The following is an 18,992-nucleotide window of genomic DNA, read 5'->3' as shown; positions in this document are numbered from 1 at the left end:
GACGAAACTAATACTTTTGCCTCGCAACCCCAAGGTCCAACTTGTGTGACTTGACAATAGCGGCTGGTGAAGGAGTGCTGTGTTGTGATTTTACTTAGTTCAGCGACACCTTAGATAATTAACATTCAGGCCCGTCAATTGATACAAGTAGCGATATAATGAGGACCAAACATTCGATCCAAACCCTGATTCTCCTATTACAGCATTTAACCGTCTTGCCCCTGTGTTGATGGGTTCGTTGGTGTTCAGGCGGACGAGGTGATAATACAAGAGTGCACATTCGGTGTGCTTAAAAGCTGTCCATGCTGGAAAAGCAAGTAACGCTATCAGACTGATTGAACGCAGTGTGGTTTCATAGAATGGCCGAAAGACTCCGATTATTTATTGGCCTCCACAAGAGAGACATGACCTCGGACAAAAGCAAGCGTTTTACGGTGTCTTACGAAGCGGAAACGAGATCAGTGACAAGTTGCATGCTGTAAAAGAGACGGATCACAGAATTAAGATGCTGACACGTGACTGGAGTCGTCTATTCGAGGTCAGGCACATCGTCCCCGTCACACGGCGACTCGATGACGGGCAAGCGGAAGGCCCTATTAATAGCGAAACTCCCCACAAGCATCGCAAGGCATTGCATTCGCTCAGCACCAACGACTCGCCGCCCTAGGTACACCCGAGAGGTATAGGGGGCCAAAAATCAAGACACAGCAGACAGAATACGATCCAGTGGAGGGCGCTAGTCTTGATGTAGCAAGACGATGCCGAAAAGCAAGGCTAGCCAGGGTCACCCAGGCGACGATCAGATCATGCCGCTGGCTGGATGCTTGATTACGAGCTGTGGCTGTGGTGGCACTGCAACATCTTCCAACCCCCTGTACCCGAAAAGTCTCAACCCGTGCCAGGAGCCCCGTTGGGTCACCACATCACCTCAGCATTTTGTCTGTTCAACCTGCGTGCAAGCCGCGCCTCCTCTCTCTCGCCATCCGACCCGACACAACCCCATCTCTCTACAAGCAGCATTGCCTTGTGACACTCGCTTCTCACAATCGTTCGCCTTCTTCTTCTTCTTCTTCTTCCTTCAACTTCACCCCTCCATTATCATTTCATTTTAATATCATCCACGACTTGATCGCTGCCACTCGCTCTCGTTGGCTGAAAAGGGGCCCGACCAAAACACGCCTTCAAACACTAGTACCTGGACGAGCACCTCCTCGCCCGTGGACGTCTGGAAGGCTGCGATAACCCATTCGTTCGCGTTGTTGATAAGAGAGAACGGAAAACTTCTTTGCCGAAAGCGTTGGAATCATCGGGACCAAAATCACAATGAAGGCTACCAAGTCTCTTGCTGTTTGCCTCGCAGCACTGACGCCCTTGGCCTCTGCCTGGCCTCAGTGGCTCCCTGAGATTGATGCCCTAGTCGTCCGTCAGAACGACGATGAGAGAACCACGGCTGATGCCTCTGGTATGTACAGCCATGGTCCGCATGTTAGCATGCAACGGAAACGCTGACAAAGCCTCATAGCTTCTGCAGAAGCCTCGGCTGCCGAGACAACCCAGGCGCCTCGAACGACGGGCTCAGCCCGCACCACCGGATCTGGCACTGAAGAGGAGACGGCCACGACCACTGGCCGCAGGGGCGGCAGCTTGAACACGGCTGAGATCCCGACCGGAACGAACACTAGGTCGTCAACAAGGACGACCTCGATCGACGACCTTGCGGCTGCCGGCGGTATTCAGATGACTACCCCTGCCCCCACCGACCCGGCGCTCAAGCTTTACAAGGCTGGCAATGACATCACGCTGGGATGGAACTACACCAACGTCCAGGCCGAGCCGACTGCTGTCGATGTGCTTATCAGCATGGCCTTGGGCAACAACGTCTGGACTGTTACGCAGAATATGACCTACTCAACCATGGGCAACAACGTCATCTGGGAGACCGAGCAGTACGCTACAGCCGGTGCCGAGATGGCTCTTTCGAACGGAAAATATACTCTCGTCGTCTACGACTCTGACGAGGGCCCTGAGGCCACTCCCCGGCCCGGCTACCTGGCCCCGTATGACAGCTTCACTTTCGACATTTACCTACCCAACAGCTACGAAGATTTAAAGGATGGTTGGACCTGTCCGACATGTAACGCTGGTGTTCCTGCATTTGACTCCAAGGCTGTTGGTTTCGCCCTGACTATGAGTGTCGCGACGGTAGCAAGCTTCACCTGGTTCGTATCGGGTACCATTTTTTAATGGAGTGCCTGCTGCTTCTTCTCGCGCTTTGCTCTACAATCTTGACAAAACTGTTTGGTTCATGGTTGTCTTGTCAAGCGATGCACGCAAATCGAACGGCTGGGATTGGTTGGGACTGGTGGCTTTTTTCGGGCGGCGTTGGCCACACAGGTTCGGTCTTAACGGGGTTGATCTTCACCATCATCAATCATACTGGGTAATGGATATAATGTCGGCGTAGATATCATTTCGTCTCTTTGCTCAACTGCACATGTCTCTTTATCTACATCTCACACCATGCGTAATTGAAACCCGTCACCACGTTCTTCTCTGTCTCGCCCCTGGAAGATGCCACTGAAGTCGGCCTCTTTCAAATCTGCCGCTTGCTGTCCGCGGCCCGGAGCATGGGGTTCATGCCGCCTCCTTCGTTCTTGGCCGGCTTTGCTAGGGAAGGTGGGGAACATGCTCTCTTGCTTGGGTTTGGGGTCCTCGCTGAAGTACTTGTGTTGCAGCATGTCTTTGGCCGAGGGTCGCTTGTCTGGGTCAAGGGCGAGCAGATCGTTCAGCAGGCCGCAGCCCGCATTCGTCAGCGAAGTGAACTTGGCACGAATGATGGACCCTGTGACGAGCGACGTCTTTGGCAAACGCAGTGTACGGGCGTTGGGGAGGCTGCGGAACGTAGGCCAAGACTCTTGCGTCGGGACACCGCAAAGCTCGAAAATCTTGGTCACTTGGTCTACCTCGTTGCTGCCTTGAAGGAGGGGCTCGCGCGTGAGCATCTCGCCCATGATGCAGCCAACGCTCCACATGTCGACAGACCAGTCGTAGGTCTTAGCGCCGAGGAGGAGCTCGGGGGCGCGGTACCAGAGGGTCACGACAAGCTGCGTCAGCTTCGGCGCCGGGTCGCCAACGTAACGTGCCATGCCAAAGTCGGCTATCTTGAGCTGTCCACGGTTGTTGAGGAGCAGATTGGAAGTCTTAAGGTCGCGGTGTAGTATCCAGTTCTCGTGGAGGTAGGTAATGCCTGAAGTGAGCTGGAGGAGCAGGCGTTTGACTTCGGAAAGGAGGAACGGCTCGGGCATCTCCTCAAGGATGCTCTTGAGGTCGTGTTCGACGAACTCGAGAACCAAGAAGATGCTGTTCCAGACTACAGTTAGCTAGGCACTCTTCAGACCGTCTGATGAGAGTGAAAGGCACATACTGTTCTATTTTCGACGTGTCGTCGCCCACCACAACCTCTTCAAGATTCACAATATTTCTGTGTTGACAATCCCTCAATATTTGAATCTCGCGTAGCCCAGTCACTGGAAGTCCGTTGTGGTCTGTCGGCTCAAGCTTCAGCCTCTTCAGCGCGACAACCTTGCCAGTGGCAGTGTCTTTGGCCCGGGAGACCCATCCATAAGTGCCCTCTTCAATGTCGTTGAGCTTGTCGTAACGTTCGACGCTGCGACACTTATCCCACGAGCGCAAAGGGAACCGTAGTAGCTTAGCGTTTCCCTGGGTGTCTCCGTCGGCTGTGTAGTGTTCTGGGGTTGTTTTCCGCCTCTTCGAAGGCCGGTCATGTTCTTCTGCGCCTGGCGCCTGTAATTCTGCTTCCTGCGTCTGGCGCTCTGCTTCAACTCTGCGTTGCTGCTCAGCCTTTTGCGCCTTCAGGCGCTTCTTCTCTTCCTTCTCTTGCTTCCGCTTTGCTTCGAAGGCGGCGTCTTCTTCTGTGTCGGCCCACCTGCCGGCCATGATGCAGATCCTCTGAGTTGTCGGAAGTACGATTGCGATATCGGAAGAGCGTCGAACTTGAGCTTAGAGGTTTGGACTCGCGGGCAATACAATGAGCGTTTTGGTATTGGATCTTGCGAGGCTGGTGGATGGGCTGGTTCCCTGCCCGGCTTGGCCCAATCGCTTATCTTATCGCATCGTGGAAGCTCAAGCCGCTGATCTTGATGTTTTTGCGTGGACGCAGCCAGGCCAAAGGAAGGGCTTCTCCTCCTCCAGACATCTCCTCATTCGTTATCAGGGTGGCCTTTCGAGCGCCTAGACCACTGGCGTCAGCATGGCTACCAGAACTATGTTTACGCCTCAGTTCATTTTCCAAGCCTCACGATGTGTTCTACGACCGCAAACTCTCCGTCCGTCGCAAGCTACACGGAGCTTGTCTTGCAGCGCATGCCGTCGCCAGAGCGAAAGCGAAGCCAGGAAATGGACAACGCCACTGGCGAAACAACTTGCAGATGCGATTTCGGTGTGCATATCCCACTGGCGCCCCTTACTTATGTTTTCATTGCTAACTTGGGACTCTAGATTACCGGTCCTGTCCCCTTGGCCAGTTATATGCGCATGTGCATGACGGGTGATATTGGAGGCTACTACACCGGCCTGATTGAACAAGGAAGAGATCAGTTCGGAACCAAGGGCGACTTTGTTACATCACCGGAGATCTCACAGATATTTGGCGAGCTTGTGGGCATCTGGTTCGTCACAGAGTGGATGAGCCAGGGCAAGCCGAATAAGGGCGTCGAGTTGATCGAGCTGGGACCAGGCCGAGGAACCCTAATGGACGACATACTCAGGACAGTCCAGAACTTTAAGGAGTTCGCCAGTAGCATTGATGCCATATACATGGTGGAAGCAAGCCCAACGCTGCGGGAGGCGCAGAAAAGCCTCCTGTGCGGACCAGATGCCGCCATGACCGAGTCCAAGATTGGCCATCACAGCATATCCAAGTACGGCAACATCCCCATCGTTTGGACCGGAGTCGTTAAGGCCATCCCGGAAGGCCCGGAAAAGATGCCCCTTATGGTGGCGCACGAATTCTTCGACGCTTTGCCCATACATGCCTTCCAGAGCGCGAAGAAAGCGCCTCCTCCCATACCTCCTCGGACGCCAACCCCAAGCCCGCCAAACTTACCAACCCAGCCAGAGCCTTCCGTCGTGGAGGCTGCCCCCCTTCCCGTGTTCGAATGGCGCGAGCTCGTGGTTTCGCCCACACCACCGGATGCGACCCACGCAACGCTCAACACACCCACGTCTGAACAGAAAGAGATGGTACCAGAGTTCCAGCTCACCCTCTCCCCGGCCCCGACGAAGCATGCTCTTTATGTACCAGAGTCATCCCAGCGCTACCGAGCTCTGAAGTCCGTACCGGGCTCCGTGATCGAGGTCTGTCCCGACGCGAGCATGTTCGCCGGTGACCTCGCCGCCCGCATCGGCGGCACGGCCGAGGCGCCGAGAAAGCGGCCCGCCGGGGCTGCCCTGATTCTCGATTACGGCACCGAGGACACGATACCGATCAACTCATTGCGCGGTATTCGTCGCCACCGTCGTGTCAACCCCTTCACCGAGCCTGGGCTCGTCGATCTTAGCGCTGATGTAGATTTTGCTGCCCTCGCTGAGGCTGTCACCGAAGCGAGTGACGGTGTCGAGGTGCATGGCCCGGTTGAGCAGGCGGCCTTCCTCGGTCAGATGGGCATCAAAGAGAGGGCAGAGATGCTGAGCAACCGGGCTGGCCTGCCGAAAGAGAGGGCTGAGGATATCGAGAAGTCATGGCGCAGGCTGGTGGATAGGGGCCCTGGGGGTATGGGCAAGGTCTACAAGGTCATGGCGATTTTACCGGAGAACGACGGGCAGAGACGGCCGGTCGGGTTCGGCGGCGATGTTTGACCTTGGTGTAGTCAGTGTACAGTATGTACGATTATGAGAAGGGAGACATGGTATCAAGATCTGCCCACATGAGCGCGTTGGTGCTCTCTACTGTAATCAATTCGTTATTGGCGCCGCTGTAGTGCAATCCCTATTCATACATGATGTAGCGTGGCCAAAGAAATATTCAACCCCGCTTATTTTCCAGAATGAACCAGCTTCGCATTCTCTTCGTCCGAGTCATCCGAGAATCTGTCACCATCCTCACCAACGGCGAAGATGGTCTCACCGTCAAGTGACTCTCTAGGCAGGTTCCTTTGTGTTGGCACTGTAGAGGCACCGGCGGATGCGCCCGCTTGACCAGCGCGCGTTGTTGAGCCAGGCTGGGTGTACAGCTGCTCCTGCAGTGTCTGCCGCGCGTTGGTGTCCTTGCCAAGCTGAGCCTCCTCGTCGTCCGAGTCATCGGGCGCTCCAATATCCGCCATGGTGAAAGTGCCGTCGTCGTCCTGAGCAATCTCGTCACTCATGGCGAAGCGGCGGTTGTTGGCAGTAGGCCGCCAGACGTATGCTATCCACGCAACGTCGGCAAAGTAGACCAAGTTAAGCCAGCCGTCGAGAATGAACCAACGAGACTTCCAGTGGAAAGGCACATAGTCCGGATCATTGACCGAGGCGAATGAGAAACTGTTGAAGAAGAAGAAGCCAAAGATAACAAAGATGCTGATGAGAATGCACCACCAGAGCTTCTTATACATGGCTTCTTTAGTATGCTGCTTGCGCTCCCTGAGATCCTTAAGCGTAAAGTTCAGAGAGTTCAAGGTCCACACGTAAAACGCAGTGAGCGTGCTCGCCAGGGGAAGGACAATCAACAGAACGAAGATGCCTTGTTGAGATTAGCAGTCGGCTCGAGCAATATATTTCCAGTGACGACTTACCAGCTTCGTCCGGAGTGACAAGCAGGCTGGTGACTGCATAAACGAGGCCAAAGACAAAGTGCGCGATGGCTAGCCAGCGCACCCAGATCATGGTCCGGCCAAGCGTGTGCTTGACCACGCCGTAGCCCATACAGACGATGAGGAGTAGGAAGAAGGAAAACGAGTTTCGGAAGGCATTCAGTATGGCCACCAATACGAGAAGAACCTTGGAACCGATGTTTGAGCCGTTGCGATTGAGATAGTCTGAAGCGCGTCAGTGGACATTGGCTCCAGGATAATGCGAGGCAGAACATACCATAGAAGCCCCAAGTCATCAACATTTCGACGACCAGGAAGATCAGAATTGCAGTGATGTAGTTTTGCACAGGCACTTGACACTGTTAGCATGGATCCTCATACAGTACCATTCGCATGGTCCTTACGGATATCATGTCGGTGTTGGTAGTAAAGGAAACCCCAGAACACCGCAACTAGGGCGTAGAGGATAGTAACACCTCCGTAGAAAGGCAGCTTAGGTATCTGGGTCGCTGGAAGCTCGCCATAAGCGTTGCGGAACTCGACAACGGCCTCGTAGTTCTGCGCGGTAAAGCGATCGGTCAAGACGCAGTAGTAGCCTGTCTGAGAGATCATGTACTTTGTAGGTTTGCCGGGATCCTTGAGGTTGACAGCGTAAGTCTGGATCAGGCTCTTGGACTTTTCGGTGGCGCCTTCAGCCAAAATGAACTCTCCTATATCGGTTTCGTTGCAGTATCCCTTCTTTACCCACTTGTCTTCGCAAATGCCGATTTTCTGATATTGAGGTCAGATCATGTCGACCGCAACGAACATGTGCCAGAAGAAAAGCTTACTTTAAGCGACTCGGGGTTCTCACGAATTCCAATGAGTTCTTCGTCCTTCCACTCGAAAACGACGACGCTCACGACAGCGTCCTTGTCGGTCTGAACAGCGGGGAACAATATGTTGATATAGGGGTCGACCGGTCCTCCCCAGGCCTTGCGGCTGTACATTCCGGCGCATCGTTGTCGATTCTCATCTGTCTGATCCTACAAGGGAGATGGAATTAGGGTCTGTATAGAGTACATGTTTCTGGATGTGGGAGTGCCGGCGGGCCGGATTGGGCATTTCACATACTATCTTGACTTCCATGGCATGGGCCGTCCATAGGCACAGGCCCATGACGAGGCCGGACATCCATGACTTCATGGCGAAGCTGGGCGACGTCGAGTCGCGACGAAGATGCTGCGGCCTCAGGTTTTATCAGCAGCTAGGAAGCTATAGACAGCCTGTCTGGGTTGATCGAATGCTTGAAGCAGTGAAGCGCATGCCTCGAAGTTGGGCTGGCGCTGTCGGCGTTGAGGGAGACACTGCTGGGAATCAAAGAGATATCCCGAGATGTGCCGCTAACTCGTCAATGGTTGTCTGATTGCTTGAGCTGTGATGAATGATACCGCGTTCTAAACCGTGTGCCGGAAGGGATGGGTGTGGTCAAAGATGAGCTGCGACAAGGCTCCCGCGAAAGAGAGTGCTCCCACCTTACTTCAAAGCCGAGTGGAGGTCGAGGACACCTAACGTACCTAGGTAGGCAGACACCTACCTACCTGGGACAAGGCTAGGTGGTCCACTAGGCGCGTGCTTGGGGCCGTCTAGGTATGACGCGGGACGCTCGAGGTCCACAGTAAAGTCTACCAGTACCTCAACAGCGAACACTGGACCCATCTGAGCCCGGCCAGAGGTTCGCTCGGAACTCCACGACTACAGCATCCCATCAAGCTCTCGCGAGACTCCCAGCAAGTGACAATGGGAAAAGGCACCGACAAACTTTACATCACCCACAGCGAGTGGTCCAGCGGCGACAACTACTCGGCTTCCGCCGGCGCCAAGTCGCGCTCAGGTGGTGCTTCCTTTCGCCGACTGCCTTTCAATTTCTGTGCCGCCAGCCTCCAGCCCTTCAAGAACCCCGTGTGCACCAGTAGCGGCACCATATTCGATGTGGAGGTCATCGACTCATGGCTCCAGAAGCACAAGACGAATCCCGTGGATGGCGAGCCGCTAAGCGCCAAGGACCTCATCAGGCTCAACTTTGCTCGCAACGCCGAGACCGACTCGCGCACGCCTGGTTTCAGCGACGGCCGCGGCGATCTCATTGATCCTGTCTCGTACAAAGTCTTCACCGACAATACACATATCGTTGCCATTCGGCATGGCGCCTACGCCAATGTCTTTGCGTGGGATACGGTGCAGAAGATGAACATCAAGGCGAAGAACTGGAAGGATCTTGTGGACGACGAGGACTTCACCCGCGCCGACATCATCACGCTTCAAGACCCACAAAACGCCGCGAGCCGCGACCTTAGCCAATTCAAGTACCTGAACGACGGCCAAGAGGCTCTCTTGACTAAGGAGCAGGAAGGAGGAGCGCAAGAATGGCAACGTCAACGTCGATGCGCTAGGCCGCATCGGCGACAAGGTTATCAGGGCGAAGCTGGCCGTGGAAAAAGCCCGCAAAGAGCGCGAGGCCGGTGGCGATGTGAACCGAACGGCGGCCGGCGGTGCCCTTGTCAAATCTATGGCCGTCGCACCCGAGGACGTCGATGATCAACGACAAGAAACAGGCTCCGAATGCTGCCGTCTACACCACAGGACGTGCCGCCGCCAGTTTCACTAGCACGGGACTGACCCCGGAGACGAGCGGCGAGCGCGCGCTCATATCGGACGAGGAATACATGCTCAAGCCGAAGCGAATCAAGACTTCAGGCTACGTTCGTATCGAAACAAACCTTGGTGAGCTCAACATTGAGCTGTTCCCAGAATTCGCTCCTCGTGCTGTATGGAACTTTATCAAGCTCGCTCAGAAGGGATACTACAACGGAGTAGCTTTCCACCGCAACATCCGCAACTTCATGATTCAGGGCGGAGACCCCACAGGGACGGGCAAAGGTGGCACAAGCATCTGGGGCAAGAACTTTCAGGACGAATTCGAGGGCCCTCTGACACACGAAGCGCGCGGCTTGCTGAGCATGGCCAACAAGGGCAAGAACACAAATTCGAGCCAGTTCTTCATTCTTTACCGCGCTGCTAAGCATTTGGACCGCAAGCACACCATCTTCGGCAAGGTTGTTGGGGGACTGGATGTCCTCTCCAAGATTGAGAATGTGGCTACAGACAGCTCCGATCGCCCTATCAACGACATTGTCATGAAAAACGTTGTGGTTTATGTGGATCCCTTTGATGAATTCCAGAAGCAGAAGCTGGAGCGCGAAAAGGCCGACAAGGCCAAGGAGGCCATCAAGCTAAGTGGTGGCACGGAAGATGACCGTACCACGTGGACGGGCAAGAGACTCCGCGCTGATGGCACTTCTGCCGGCGAAACCACTGGAGGCGGAGTAGGGAAGTATTTGTCCTCACAACAGCCCAGCGAGGAAGTGGTAGGGAACCACCTGGACACATGGAACGAGCCGCCGAAGAAGAAGGCAAAGAGTGGCGGCTTTGGCAATTTCGACAACTGGTGAAAGAAGCGCTACACTTACTTGGCCGCGCTGATTATCAACGTTGACGGCGAGCGGCCAGAACGACGCCATGATCCTGCCGGCGTGGGTTGTTCTCGTCTGGTCTACGCTCTGAAATGGCGCCGTGCTAGTCTGTTCGGCTGGCTTTCGCAAGTGCATTCATTTGAGGGCAGATTAGTCCTGAGGCTGCTTTTGGCTCAAGAAGTTGCGGGGGCGGAAGCTTAATGACCGCCAGCCGAAAGCCCGTCTATACTAGAGCTCCGTGGTCACCTTCGGGGATTCGCGTGACGGACAATGTTGGAGCATGCCGTGTGTATGCAGCGAACCAGTGGAACGTGGCAGCCTTTTCGACGCTGCAACGGAGCACGAGAACCATCACCGTCAGGTCCTCGACCGTGATATGTGCGGGCTGACATGAAGCAAGTCTGAACTCTTGGGAGGCTGACACTGCTTCCATGCTAGACCGTTTCAAAGATGGCCACATATGCGCAGAGTTGCCTTTTGGCATATCAACGTTGCGCACAGCATGCTGGATAGAGCAGTACATGCACAGACTGGCACGGTAAAGAACACATTCGCATTTCGAGTCAATACATCTGACATCCGCATTACTGCGCTCCACCCACTGTGACCGTGAGGACCTTGGGATTCGAGTCAAACAAACACCCAGACTGATCATGGCCATTGGCGGGGCCCACATCGTCATATGGAAAGGCGTAACCCCGCCCCTCGAGGCTCACCTCGTGGCAGATTCGCGAATAGTGGTTTGTCTCAGGCTCCTGATAATAGGCCTCAACCTTTTCATCCTCAGGCTGGCGACCGTTGGACAGCAACGTCGATCGATTCAAAGCAGCCGCCAGGCGTGCCCCGATGTTGCCCATGGCGGCAGCCTTGTCGGCGGGGTACCCAGCAAACGGCCCCGAACTGCAGCCGAAGATGTCGCGGGTGGACGGGCGGGCGAAGGAGCCGATGCCCTCAAAGGTCAGCTTGTCGTCGCCACCTACGCGCCCCTTGACGTCGCCCCACTCAGCCTGTGTATGCACGACGAGGTCATTATCTCGATACTTCTTCCAGACGCTGTCAACGTGGGACTGGAAGTACGTATTGAGAAGATCTGGGTTCATAACCATGGCCGAGTTGGGGCTCAGGGCGCGCAGGTTTGCCTTTCCATCCGCTGCGCGCACGACAAGACGTGACCAGCCGGCCTTGTCGTCGGTGTCCTGCGCAACGAGTGCGTCACAGACGGCGTCGAGGGCGTTGGCGGGGAAGCCCGGTACAGTAGTGACCTTGCCGTCATCGGTCTCGAGCTGCAGCGCGATAGGCAAGCTGACAAAGTCAACGTAGGAAATGTTGACGTACAGCTGTGCAGCGTTGTAGGTGAGCTCGCAGAACCCCCAGTTCAGGTTGTAGTTGGGATCAGAGGGGTTTGTGGCCGAGGGTTCGACAACAGCCGGTCCTGGGTTCAGCAGGAATGTCAGAGGGCCCTCAAGCGAGAACCAAATGCGACCGCCGGCGATTTGGGGGATTGTGACTTTTGTGGATGACCCCCTGAGCCCGAGAGGGATGTTGCAGTCTGCTTCCAGCGGCTTCAAGATATCCTTGGGAGAGGCTGGGTAGTAGGCCGAATGCCCATCAGCGCGGAGTATAAAGACGGCATTGTTCTTGTTCAAGTCTAGACCCGTGATGTGCGCATATGCCTTGTCAGACGTTGTATTGTTCTTCAGCACAATGTCCAGTGTGGGTCGCGTCATGGCGGCGGAGGAGACAAGTGGTGACAAAGTTGCATCGCGGAGCTATGAAGCAAGGTAGTTATGGGAATCTTGCTTCACTCGGAGCTGGCGCCGCCTCCATTCCCCGCATCGTCATGCTGCGGGGAGTGTGGGTCGCTGGAAACAGGGATGAGCTCCGCATCATCATCATCAGTCATGGAGATGCGCGGAACCCTGAGCCTAACGAGGTACTTCTGTGTTGCCTAGTATGTACATCGCCGAGCGGCTTTCAACGTCCTCGAAATGTCCATGCACACTCGCTGCCGAAGATATCTGCTCATCGCGTCCTTAGGACTTGAGCTTGTAACCCTACCTACCCACCACGGAGACACAATGCCTCTCTCGGCGAGACGGCGAGACGGACCACGCGAAGGGTTCTTGCTACAGGATGGCAACCTCGCTAGATAGACTGCCTACATGATCAGCAGTTTCGTCAGCTGGGGAGGTTTGCTGAAGCACCCAGTTATGTGCTGTCGTGTACATAACAGCTCACCGCATCCTGACCGATATCTCGCGAGCATTAATGTTGGAAGAGATGTGATATTGACTGCGAAAGGAAAAGAATCAAGCTGGAAACCATATGCACGACGAAAACTCCAAGTGGGCCTTTCTACAGGTACACATGCTTGCGCACAGCTCGCCATCCCAGTCCCGACCCTTGCCACCATTAACCCGCCTGTCTGGATCAGGAGAGATGTCGTGCTGTTCGCAAAGAAATCTACCTTAGCCCAACCCATCGCTGCCTTTCAGCTTCCATCAGAACCCCATCCTTCCAAGGGAATCAACAGGTGCAATCTGTATATCGAACAAGGTATCTGAAAAGTCAGGGGCGAAACGAAGCAGAAAATAAAAAGCGAAAAGCAAGCAAGACGAGATGAAATGCAACAGACAAATTGATACGATGAGCAAAAGAATAAGGAAACGCAGTCAAGTAAAGAGAAGGTACCGAGGGTGAGGAAATGAATCGACGCGACATCGCAGCCTGAGTAATTAGGAAATAGTTATGTGCCGTCGGTCAAAATCAACCTGTTCGGCAGCGAAAGGCGAAACGCAGGGTCCGTTACAGCGAGACCAGTTCTGGACCAGCCAACACGAAGAGGACCGCTCCATAGCTTGCAAGTGCGAGTATCCCCTTCCTTTCTAGCACATCGCAAGCTGTGGTGAGCCGCCACTCAAGTCATCCAGCCCATTATTGCCCTTGATCCGAGGCCAGACCCGATTGCGAAGGAAAGAGTCCAAGAAAAAGGTGACGGAAAGAGTCAAGGAAACCAAAATGCAACGCAGCGTATGCGGAACACGCAAAGCCTGCAGCCCCGCGCCGTCAGCACCCTCCCACTTTCGCAGCGCGAAGGCTGGACGGCGGCGCTGGGATAAGTCCTCGGGTCCCGTAACGCCTGATGTGAACCAAGAGGTATATGATGCCAAGGAAAACGGAGACCACCCCCGTGCAAACCCTTCAGAAAACAAAGGAAATCGTTTCAGTCGTCTCTTTCGAACTAATACACGCTATCCTCATCAGCCCCTTGAGAAATCATAGACGGGGTTGATACATTTGAGGACGCCTCCATATCGTCGACGTATCCGACGAGCGCCTGCGCGTGATGGCGGAATGATTCGCCCATGAGTCGGGTGATTCTGGTAGAATGCGTTAGCCAACGGGTCATCAGAAGACAGTCAATACAACTTACCCCCATACGACCACCTCGTCGAGCATGGAGCCCCAAAGCCTGGCCACGACAGAACTGAGCTGTGTGGCGTAGGCCTCATCGAGGTCCTTGTCGAAGAGGAGTCTAACCTTGTTGTACATGGCCAATTCCTCCTCCGTGGCAGGTTCCTCGTCATGTTCCAGACGATAAAGCCACAGAGAGAGAATGATTATGAGATCAAGACCACAGAGCGCATGCTCAACACTCCAGTTGGTGGGCGATGTCCGCGCGACCCACCGCACACCCTGCACCACAGCAATCTCAATACAGTTGTAACACTCCTGGATGACCTTGATCATTTCACTTGATCTCTTCACACGATCACGAGCGTTTGACATGGCAGCCGCAACTTCGTACGAATCGTGGTAGCGAAGGGCTTCCTGCACGGCCTTGAGGTCCACCTCGAGACGAGCTCGTGCATTGCGATACAGCGCCTTCGCATTGAAGATGAGAGGGTGTCCCTTGTGAGGGGCGCTGAGGGGTACAGCCGACGTCTCCGGCTCACAGAGTTCGAGGGACTTCTCCCACGTCTCCAGAGCGAGGCGCAGCTTGTATTCTGTCACCACGTCCTGCAAAGCCTCCGGGCTACGCTTGTGGTACCAAACTTCGAGAAAGAGCGCGTTGATCATGACACGGCTTGCAAACGCGCTGTACCTGAGTGTCTCTCCCTGGAACAGATTGTCATGCGCCTCCATGAAAGTCACAACAGGCAAACTCTTCATTTGCTCGGCCCACGTGGCATCGTCTGCTACCTTGAGGTTCCAGAGGCCCTCTGAGGAAGGCAAGTGGAGATCCTCGAACTCGTTGAAGCTTATGGCGGGAGTATGGTTGTAGGAGAGAGTCAGCAGACCGAAGAAGATGTAGACAGCGTAGTATGTACGACGGCAGCCTTCGTCTTCAACCCATTCGGCACGACTGGGCTGGGCGTCTCCACGGGCCTCCTGCCGAAGCTTCAGTTCGTACCGGTTTCCGGCCACCATATTGGCAAGCAGACTTTTGATCGAGCAAGCCCACTCCAAGCCCTTGGGATCGCCACTCCAGCTGGCAAAGATCATGTTGACCAATGAGCCCTGCATGGTCCAGAGAGGGCACTTCCTCGAGCTGAAATTTTCCTTGTTCTGGAGGAACTGACTGACGAGGACCTTGGAGCCAATATGTAGCATGTAGGCCTGGTCTTGATCGAAGGCGTACAGGGCGCCAATGCTCAGAACAGCAAGAAGCAGCGCCGGAGACACACAAGTGGGGTCGAAAGAGGCCGGGTGAAGGAAAGGCAGGTGGTGGTGGAAGAGGCCGAAGTACGTCGACAGATACCGGTTCAGCGACGCCAAGCTGGGAAGGCGGAAGCCGTCAGGAATGGCGTGCTCCGAATCCATGGCCCTAATGTTGTCGAGAATCAGATTGCGGGCATCGTCGTTGGCGACTTGCGGGGTCTGGAACGCAGCGTTTTCGTGCATCATGTGCGAGCTGTGCGTCACGGGCGTACCCACAGTCGAATTGGGCAACGAGCTGATCATGGACTGCAGCGCCGGCACCAAACCATTACAGGTCTGACCGTTGAGTGGAGGCAACTGGTTGATGTGGGGCTGCATTGTGCTCGACGTGGTGAACGACTGTTGAGACTCGAAAGAGCCTGACGTGGAAGACGTGATGGAGTGGGCTTTGGACTCGGCGGCGGACTGGGGCATGAAAGAGTCCCACTGAGGCAACGCTATCGCGCCGGAGGGGTATGTCACTGAGGGCTCCAGCAGGGCGGATCCGCGAGGGGAATACGGCGTTGGCGAGTTTCCATCATAGCTTCCGTTGCGCATGGCAGCCGTGGCCTTGTGGTGAAGGTCGGCCACCAGCATGGCAGCTGTCTCAACATCGAAAATACCATCGCTAGTGGCTTCGATTTGTTCAAGAGCGGACGTATCAATGGCTATCGGGGACTTGGCCGGGCCACCACGCGGCTTCCTGCGCTTCGAGTCACTGTGAAGTGGAGGTCCTGACGCATCGCGAGCATGCACCGGTTCGGTCGTGTCGAAAGAAGAAAGGTCACGCCTGACGAAAGGTACTGCGGCACTTCATGCACTTGAAGGGGCGTTCTTTGGTATCTGTGGCACGAACGAGTCAGTCATACCATTTTCACACATATACAAGGGGAGTGTACGAGAAAAGGCCAGCGATCGATGGTCTGCGTGGCCATGTGGAGGGGAGAGGGCTCGACTCAAAAGTAGACGGGGGTCGGAGGCAACTCACGAGATCGTTCATGGCGGCTTCCGGTGCTCAGATCGACTGAAAAGCGCCGAGCGCAAAACTGTGCAGCGTGTCAGTATGGAGAGGTCACGCCTTCCATGGGATTCGACAAATTAAACATACCTGGCATTTGTACTTGCGTTCCGGCGCAAGCGAAGTCTTTCGAGATGCCGGTGCTGCGGGGACTGCCGGTGGCAGAACAGCGACACTGGCAGGCATTTCGGAAAGGGTGGCTGGTGGGCTTCTTTTCCGTAGTGATTCTTTGGCGCTCGACGATGAATGCGATCGAGAAAAGGAGAGTGAACGTCGACGGTTGACAAAGACTGGACAGTGGCTTCCAAAAGCACAGTTGAGCGGACTCGATGAAGGAGCGATGTTGAAGTCGTCTGGCGCTCCCTCGCACGACGCCGTGGGCGATTAAAGCGTGGCTTGGGTCTGAGCGATGTGGGAGATCATTTGGTTCGATATTCTCATGGGATGTTCCTTGGTATGTGGTTTCTTTGATGGGAGCATGCAACTGTTCTGATCGACAGCTGCGCGGCGGGGGATGGCTCGTTGAGGATGGATGTGGGAAGATGGATGTGACAGGAGAGAAGTGTCAAGGACGGAAAGAAGGCGGGGGGGGGGAGATAGATTACTTTTGGGACGTTGCTGGTGGGATTTTGAGGTGACCAAAGGGGGGAGGGGGAAGGGGGGGCAGAGGCGGGACACTGGAAAGTGGAGGGAGGGGCGGCCATCAGAGCACGGCCAGCCAGCACTCCAGCGCACCAGCGACACCAGGCGGGGAGGGGGAAGCATGATCGTGTCAGCGCGCGAGAGAATAGCAGGAAGGCGCGATCCGTTGCCAGCGCCCAGCACTGCGTACCCAGTTCCCAGTGTCGTGTGTGCCGTGTGCACCTTGCGAGGGGTGGGGAGACCCCACACAGTGCCGGTCTTCGGCTCGTGGTCTATTCAGGTACCTCTGCGCTAGCAGCTACATGCCTGCTAGCATAGCAGGCCCGGTAGCGTCGTGCTCAGTGGTGGAGTCACCTCATTGTCAGTCCGAAGAAGACTGAGTCCGCACAAATTCACCTCCACCTGGGCGTTCGGGAGACATGGGACAGCTAATCTCGCCTGGAATAAGGAACGAATTCCGACAAGCAGCTAGCTGCCGTGGACAGTCTGCCAGGTACCGACTCAATGTTGATGGTTTTGATTGCCCCCCTTCTCCCCTTATAACCCCTCCGAGCTCCCGAGCCACACCTCCCACCCAGTACCAGAAAAAAAAACCCACACATTCGAGTGTCAGTACTCGTGTATTGAAGGGTACGTGCACAGGGGGTTCGGAAAGTAGAGGAAGGAAAGGGGCCGGTTCCAAACAGAAGCAAAGTGGAAGGGGGAAAAAGAGAATCAGAAAAATTTTCTTCCAGGCGAGGGCTGGCACGGGCTTGACTTGACTGACAGGTGAGTCCCAAGGGAAACGTATCCGTTTGACGGTGTTGCCTCGGCCACTGACAGGTCCAAATGTGTTGGATAGCAAGGTTTCCTCCACTCTTGGGTTCAGTTTGCTCCTCTCCGATCGAACATGTCGTTCCTGTCGCTGCCGTCGCTCCTGACGTTCCCTTTGCTCCCTGTCACCGTCACAGTGCTTTTCTCGAGGTGATGGGGCCTCCTAGACACATCGGCACTCATTCAACTTGCTTTGCTGTACAAAACGTACAGGACTAGCGCTCCATCGCGGGACTTGACCTACCTTTCCCAAGTCGGTGAGGTGAGCCAGCCCCCTGGGCCCCCCGGGCTGGCTGGCAGCTGGAGCCCTCCCCCCCAGATGCAGGCGCAACGCACATTACCGGACACGCGGTAGGCACGCAGTAGAGATGGAGCTTCTGGAGCTGTTGGAGCTGCTTGGGGATGAACGGGGCTGCTTTGGAAGAGCTCTTTCTGGAGCTTCCGTCCACCGATGCCCCTCTCAGCATTGCAGAACGGAGCCACTCTCGTAACAGGTGGGGTCAATAGAGGCCGCGGTACCAGTCGGGCTGTTCCCCGGGTGGCCCAAAGGAAGTTGGAACTGGGGAGAGAGCATCCCTGCCATGACTGGTCTGTGGGAATAAAAGGAGAAGACCCGTTCTCCACTATCTGCGTTGCTCGTACCCAGTGTTAATTTCCACCGTCGCGTCACGATAGAAGGTGGTAGCGCACAGTCCAGTCCCGTCCCGTCCCGTCACGTAAAGTCTGATGAGAACGAACGGGATGCAGGAAGAGTCCGGAAAACGTGACGGAAGAAGGAGGGGGGGAAGGCTGAGGGAGAAGGGGGAGGAAGGGTGCATGGCCAGCAGGAGGGGCCGTCCAGAAGCAGGAGGAGGGGGGGGGGGTCACTTGTTGGAGGGGTCGGCGGGGCGACGAATGTGGCTACTACGGCCTTGCCCGCGGCCGCGCTGTCTTGCTATTTCGTGCCCAATCGTCCCTCTCGCCCCAGCAATCCTTGCGTCTCAGTGTCCGCCCATTGTATCGTCGGTAGTGCGCTGAAGCCCATCGCGGTGCTTGTTGTCTGGACGTGTACCATGTAATCTCAATCCACTTGACGCGACTCAAGTGGATCGCATTCAGCATGACAAACCAACTGTTCATTCGACCTCCATCATCATGCCTCAGCTGTGCCACTCTGATATCCTAGAAACAAGGACGATAGGGATGGGCCGGATTCACTACCGTGCGCCGCGTTGCGCCACGCCTGAGTGGCCATCGCGTTGTCGTCACTGCAACCACAGACCATCGACGGCTACAGCCCACGGCCCGCATAACGGGAGCAACAGAGTGAGGCAGGTGAGGCAGCACGAGCCACCACCTCCTTATTGTACGTCCCCCACCCATCCGTCCATCGGCCATCCTTCTCTCTTTGCTCTGATCGCATCAGCCACGCCGGTGTGCATACCTGGCGTGATGCACCGACATTGCCTTGCCTTGCTTTAGTGCACCCCACTTGTGCACAGTACATGCCCCATCCCT

At 55.5% G+C, this 18,992-nt stretch overlaps 7 protein-coding genes across 7 annotated transcripts; 3 read left to right on the top strand and 4 right to left on the bottom strand.

The window, feature by feature from the left end:
• Positions 1-1,323: 1,323 nt before the first annotated feature.
• VDBG_06992 (conserved hypothetical protein) lies at positions 1,324-2,244 on the top strand (the record flags this gene model as incomplete). Its single annotated transcript, XM_003002375.1, has 2 exons — positions 1,324-1,462; positions 1,523-2,244. 2 exons carry the CDS (start codon positions 1,324-1,326, stop codon positions 2,242-2,244), a joined length of 861 nt encoding a protein of 286 aa, XP_003002421.1.
• A 269-nt stretch (positions 2,245-2,513) lies between these two features.
• On the bottom strand, positions 2,514-3,957 carry VDBG_06991 (cyclin-dependent kinase G-1; the record flags this gene model as incomplete). Its single annotated transcript, XM_003002374.1, has 2 exons — positions 2,514-3,360; positions 3,425-3,957. 2 exons carry the CDS (start codon positions 3,955-3,957, stop codon positions 2,514-2,516), a joined length of 1,380 nt encoding a protein of 459 aa, XP_003002420.1.
• Positions 3,958-4,270: 313 nt separating this feature from the next.
• Positions 4,271-5,877, top strand: VDBG_06990 (DUF185 domain-containing protein; the record flags this gene model as incomplete). The annotated part of the gene is made up of 2 exons (XM_003002373.1): positions 4,271-4,459; positions 4,519-5,877. The coding sequence occupies 2 exons, from the start codon at positions 4,271-4,273 to the stop codon at positions 5,875-5,877; spliced, it is 1,548 nt and encodes a 515-aa protein (XP_003002419.1).
• Positions 5,878-6,053: 176 nt separating this feature from the next.
• VDBG_06989 (PTM1) lies at positions 6,054-7,994 on the bottom strand (the record flags this gene model as incomplete). The annotated part of the gene is made up of 5 exons (XM_003002372.1): positions 6,054-6,739; positions 6,792-7,034; positions 7,214-7,580; positions 7,640-7,834; positions 7,923-7,994. The coding sequence occupies 5 exons, from the start codon at positions 7,992-7,994 to the stop codon at positions 6,054-6,056; spliced, it is 1,563 nt and encodes a 520-aa protein (XP_003002418.1).
• A 594-nt stretch (positions 7,995-8,588) lies between these two features.
• Positions 8,589-10,300, top strand: VDBG_06988 (peptidyl-prolyl cis-trans isomerase cyp8; the record flags this gene model as incomplete). Its single annotated transcript, XM_003002371.1, has 3 exons — positions 8,589-9,154; positions 9,198-9,348; positions 9,488-10,300. 3 exons carry the CDS (start codon positions 8,589-8,591, stop codon positions 10,298-10,300), a joined length of 1,530 nt encoding a protein of 509 aa, XP_003002417.1.
• A 605-nt stretch (positions 10,301-10,905) lies between these two features.
• On the bottom strand, positions 10,906-12,048 carry VDBG_06987 (glucanase B; the record flags this gene model as incomplete). The annotated part of the gene is made up of 1 exon (XM_003002370.1): positions 10,906-12,048. One exon carries the CDS (start codon positions 12,046-12,048, stop codon positions 10,906-10,908), a length of 1,143 nt encoding a protein of 380 aa, XP_003002416.1.
• Positions 12,049-13,562: 1,514 nt separating this feature from the next.
• Positions 13,563-16,226, bottom strand: VDBG_06986 (conserved hypothetical protein; the record flags this gene model as incomplete). Its single annotated transcript, XM_003002369.1, has 4 exons — positions 13,563-13,701; positions 13,755-15,825; positions 16,011-16,068; positions 16,131-16,226. 4 exons carry the CDS (start codon positions 16,224-16,226, stop codon positions 13,563-13,565), a joined length of 2,364 nt encoding a protein of 787 aa, XP_003002415.1.
• Between the last annotated feature and the right edge of the window lie 2,766 nt (positions 16,227-18,992).

This window comes from Verticillium alfalfae, genomic scaffold (assembly GCF_000150825.1).
Source record: "Verticillium alfalfae VaMs.102 supercont1.9 genomic scaffold, whole genome shotgun sequence".
NCBI classification, from domain to species: Eukaryota; Fungi; Ascomycota; class Sordariomycetes; order Glomerellales; family Plectosphaerellaceae; genus Verticillium; species Verticillium alfalfae.
The sequence above is the reverse complement of the archived record's forward strand: the minus strand, read 5'-3'. Positions and strand labels throughout refer to the sequence as shown.